Source organism: Trachurus japonicus, chromosome 24 (assembly GCF_045865225.1).
Source record: "Trachurus japonicus isolate A0001 chromosome 24, Traja_1.0".
Classification (NCBI taxonomy): Eukaryota; Metazoa; Chordata; class Actinopteri; order Carangiformes; family Carangidae; genus Trachurus; species Trachurus japonicus.
In genome coordinates this window covers 12,541,595-12,545,862 of record NC_140930.1, presented here as the reverse complement: position 1 = coordinate 12,545,862, position 4,268 = coordinate 12,541,595, and the positions used below count along the sequence as shown (strand labels likewise).

General features: G+C 42.6%; 1 protein-coding gene across 1 annotated transcript; it reads right to left on the bottom strand.

Moving 5' to 3' along the window:
* Positions 1–1,050: 1,050 nt before the first annotated feature.
* Positions 1,051–2,894, bottom strand: LOC146961443 (melanocortin-2 receptor accessory protein 2A-like). The gene is made up of 3 exons (XM_085770880.1): positions 2,756–2,894; positions 2,095–2,194; positions 1,051–1,562 (listed from the first exon to the last, which is right to left on the bottom strand). The coding sequence occupies exons 1-3, from the start codon at positions 2,871–2,873 to the stop codon at positions 1,070–1,072; spliced, it is 711 nt and encodes a 236-aa protein (XP_085627006.1). The 5' UTR covers positions 2,874–2,894; the 3' UTR covers positions 1,051–1,069.
* Positions 2,895–4,268: the final 1,374 nt, after the last annotated feature.

Genomic DNA, 4,268 nt, shown 5'->3' with positions numbered 1-4,268 from the left:
TGCAAGGTTTCCTTTTAGCTCTGTTTTGGTCTCCAGCTAAAACATAGGCTACATGGCTGATTAGATGTTAACTGTTCCACTCTGTTTACAAATATTGTATATGTATGGTGTTTGAATCTAGCATTCAGTGGGTGTTGTGGGCCATAAAATCAAAACAAAGGTATTAAAGGACACTAAAATGTAGTTGAGTGGCGGGGTGTGAAGTCATAGTCATTTGATTCATTGCACTTCAAGAAATAATAATCAGTGTAGCTTCAAAATCTTTTTTTTATTGTTATAACCCTTGCTCTGACAGCTTCAAATTCATCATAGCCATTATGTCATGTTCACGAATGCTACACCACCTCAAGGCTGAGCTGATTTTTCAAAACCAAATACAGTTTCATTACTTTGAACCACCAATGTTCAGCATTTCTAAATTTAACAGCACACTACAAAAGTATTTCATCACATCACCATTCCTTGGTTACTTAGTCTGTAAAAGAACAATTATATCTTACAGCTTCTTTTTTTTGCTACTTAATTAAATACACAGTTAAAGTACACTCCACCTTTTCTAATAGAAGGCATTTCATTAAAATGAATCACAGTCTCTGCTTCTCATCTCGTCGGCAGACCCGGCCGCTCGCATCTGTTTCTTGTTGAAGAGATAATATCCTCCCACTGTCCACTGTGCACTGAAGAAAATGAGACGGAGTTAATAGGAATGAAATCCATAAAGCATTGCTCCCTGGCGACATTTTATCTGTTCCATGTCATCTTGTCCAGGTACAAAACAACCACATTAATTTCAAGGGAGCTGAAGTTAAAGGTAATATAAGGCAGGTTTATCTTTGGGATGAGATGTCGTTTCATAACAGTGAATTGTTTTCCGTCCTTTGTACCATCTTCCTTGGTGATTCTCTAAGAACTAAAAATACTCCAGGCAGAGCTTTTGAAGGAGAGAAGGTAGATGTGTGGTATAGGTAACCTGCCCCTGCCTCCCCTGCCAGGCCACAAATGGCCCCCGTTGAAAGCAAAGCAAATAACATAACAACCCCATTGCTGTCATCTCTTTGTAGAGGCAGCCTTAGAGCATGTCACGGTGGGCATCCTGAGAGTGGGACTGGTGCTCCAGGACGACGGACGGTTCGTACGGCAGATCGTCCTCTCCCAGAGCTGAGCTGTGCTCCAGGTTCACAAAGTTTGGGATGTTGAAGTGAGACAGGAAAGCACATTCTCTGTCTATCGTACTTTCCTCAACCAGTCCCTTGACCGGTCTGTGGCCCCCGGCTTCCTCAATGTCCCCCTCCATATCATCCGTCCCAGAGGAGCTGGTGCCCCTGGGCCCCTTGCAGGTCGCCTGCGGGGCTCCGGCCCTGTTGGGCTTTCCGACTCTGTTCTCATCTGGTTTCGGCTTCCCTTCGATCTTATTTTCTTCCTCGTTGATGTAGAAGTGAAAATATGAGCGGGACTCCGCCAACAATGGACAAGAGAAGGCTTTGTCGTTTTCCTCCTGGCGACCGTCGACGTCGACCAGACGGCTCCCTGGCCGGTGCAACTTTTCAGCAGAGTCTTGGTGTCTGTTATAGGAAAATAGGAGAGATCCAGAATGTGATTGCGTCAGGAAGTGGAGCTTTGAGATTATGAGGGGCTTTTATTGTTAATTTTATCCTGGCTGTAGCTGCGGGCAAACACTTAAAATGACTAAAGATGTCTGTGCCTGGATATTAATGCTAAAAATCATTCCAGCACATTTTCTGAGGGAAAAAACGAGAGGGAAAGGTGAAAGGAAGAAGATATACTGCCAGCTAATAAATTTCATCTCTTCTTAACTTAAACATTATACTCTGTCTGACCCCATCACCTCCGGGTCAAATATCAGCCTTTAAAAAGCACATTAATGTCATAAAAACAGAGCTGCCTGCAGCCACACTGGTCTCCAATTTAACGTCATAATAGCAGTAGCACCACAGGAACTCATTACAGCATCTCTTTGAGTTCACCCTCAGTCATGGAAGCTGCTGGAGCTAAACTGCCTGGGCTTCTCCTCCATGGTCAAAGTGTCACATAATAAGACACAAGCATAGCTGCATCCTCCTGGTGAATACTCACTCTTGATGTGGTGCTCCCGTCTTTGTGAGCAGCGTGAGGACAAAGAACATGAAAATGACAAACACAGCCAGCCCGACCCAGAAGCCGATGACGATGGAGTCTGAAATGCCAGGAGATAAAGACTGTTATTATTATAGTGATGATGATGTACTGTACATCATCTTAATGATTTAAAAGCACTCCTCTCCCTGCCCCCCATGTGCTTGTTATTCTAATTTATCTCAGGGGCCCTCACTCAATGAGCAATCCCCTCAATTAGGCTATTTATTTCAAGTGAGCATTTAGTATTTGTAAAAAATTTGATTAGAAGATTGCACCTGCCCTTTTGTTTGTAATGTCTGTTGATGACCTTTTTTTTGCCTCACTGAGTGGCTTGTTCATTACAAGTGGGAGATGAAACGCGTGCACAGGTGCTGCATGAAATATTGCTGCCATTATTAACTGAGAAGGCTGTAGGTACTGTAGACCACCATTAAATCAATTAGAAAATAATACAAAGAATGAACCATTATGAGTCACCCTTTTTGCAGACACACATTTTAGAAGACTCACATGCATTATAAGGCACACGCACACTCACACTCACACACACCCTGCGCAAAGTCAAAAGCAGTGAAAGCAATGGCAGGTTGTCTCCAGACATGCTGTATATTCAGCTTACATCTGTGCGCCTTGAGTCCCTCAAAAGACACGGGCTCCTCGTCGTCATAGTATTCATACTGCCACACGTAGTCGCTGCGACGTGCGCTGGTTTGGCTCCGGTTGTGGAAGTCGGACATTTCAAAGCGCTTTCACCTACCCTTTTGTGGCAAATATATCTATATAGAGAGAGATTTTTTTTTTTTTTTTAAATCGCCACTCCCCCTGGGGATTCCTGTTTCAAATGGTCGCGAGGATGCCACACGCGTAAAGTTTACAAACCATCACATCCGTGGACGTGAAGCCAGTGGAACAAGTCTGCAGCCTGTGAATTTAGGAATTGCGCCAACAACTCCTTCAATGTTATGTCCGCGCTCTGGGACTAAAAAAAAAAAAAAAACGTGACGAAATTGTGTCAGAAAGCTGAGGGATCCCATCGCTTTACCGCTGCGCAAGAACTCCAGCATCCATCCTCATGACTGTCCTGTGAGCGAAGCATCTGCTCAGTGCGCATCTCCGTTATCCAACATCCTCTCTCCTGGTGGCTCATTCACTCTCCGGGATACTGAGACCACACTGCAAAAGATGCTCATGTCTTAAACAGGAGGGGGGTATTTCCAGTGCAGCTGATTATTATGGAGGAGGAAGATCTATTTGTTTCGAAAAAGCTATGAATAAATTTAGTAAAGGTGACTTTTTATACGAATCTGATGCAACTGCGTGCAAATATTCTATATACCCACAGCATGGATCAACATGTAATAAAAATGCACATTTTAAAAGCAACACAGTCTAATGTTTAGATATACGTCAGTGAATTCGGACAAATAAGGTTAATGGGTCAAAGTTTGACTCATTAACTTCTTATTTCTTTTCCAATAACAGATCATGCTGAAATCCTGAGAACAAGAGATAAATGGAGATGAACCCAAACAGCCCATCCCAGTGTAATATACATAATAACACTATAAATTATGCATGACAACATCTGACACACCAGAGGAGACAAATTATACTCATATGACAGAGTTAATTTTGAACAATTAATTAGTGGACAGACTTCTAGGGGCTAATTACACATTAGGATAATACTGAACAGCATAATCTGAAATGAACCATCACTATCATATCTGATTTATGGCTTCACTCAGCTGCTTAAGTCAGTCAGTTTCCTGAATTTGACAGGAATGTCAGACCACATATGTGTAGTTTTTAAAAATTCTCGCCTTGGTCAACTGAGCACCTCCCGGTCTGACTCCTCAGCACATAGACAAGCTTGTCAGTAGCTGGTCTCTCAGCTGGAAAGCTCCATGTGCTTGAAAACACTTTCTAAGTCTGGTGACATCTTTCAGTATCGCTGCATCTAAAGATCAGAGCAGTTTTCCTGCTGCTCATAGACTTGCTGTGCAATCCAAAACTATACACTTTCATTTTCAGTCTATAGCCTCATACATCTTGTGTATGGATGGAAGGATGTCTCGGTGTATGAGTGCATCTTTTGCCATTCAGTCCAGTTTTTATTAAAAAAAAAACAA

Bases quoted from the DNA above. Each gene is read 5' to 3' on its own strand.
- LOC146961443 (XM_085770880.1), bottom strand. From the start codon at position 2,873: ATGTCCGACTTCCACAACCGGAGCCAAACCAGCGCACGTCGCAGCGAC. The intron at 2,195-2,755 runs GTAAGCTGAATA...CTGGCATTTCAG, and splicing joins GGGACTCAAGGCGCACAGAT to ACTCCATCGTCATCGGCTTC. The intron at 1,563-2,094 runs GTGAGTATTCAC...TTCCTATAACAG, and splicing joins ACGGGAGCACCACATCAAGA to ACACCAAGACTCTGCTGAAA.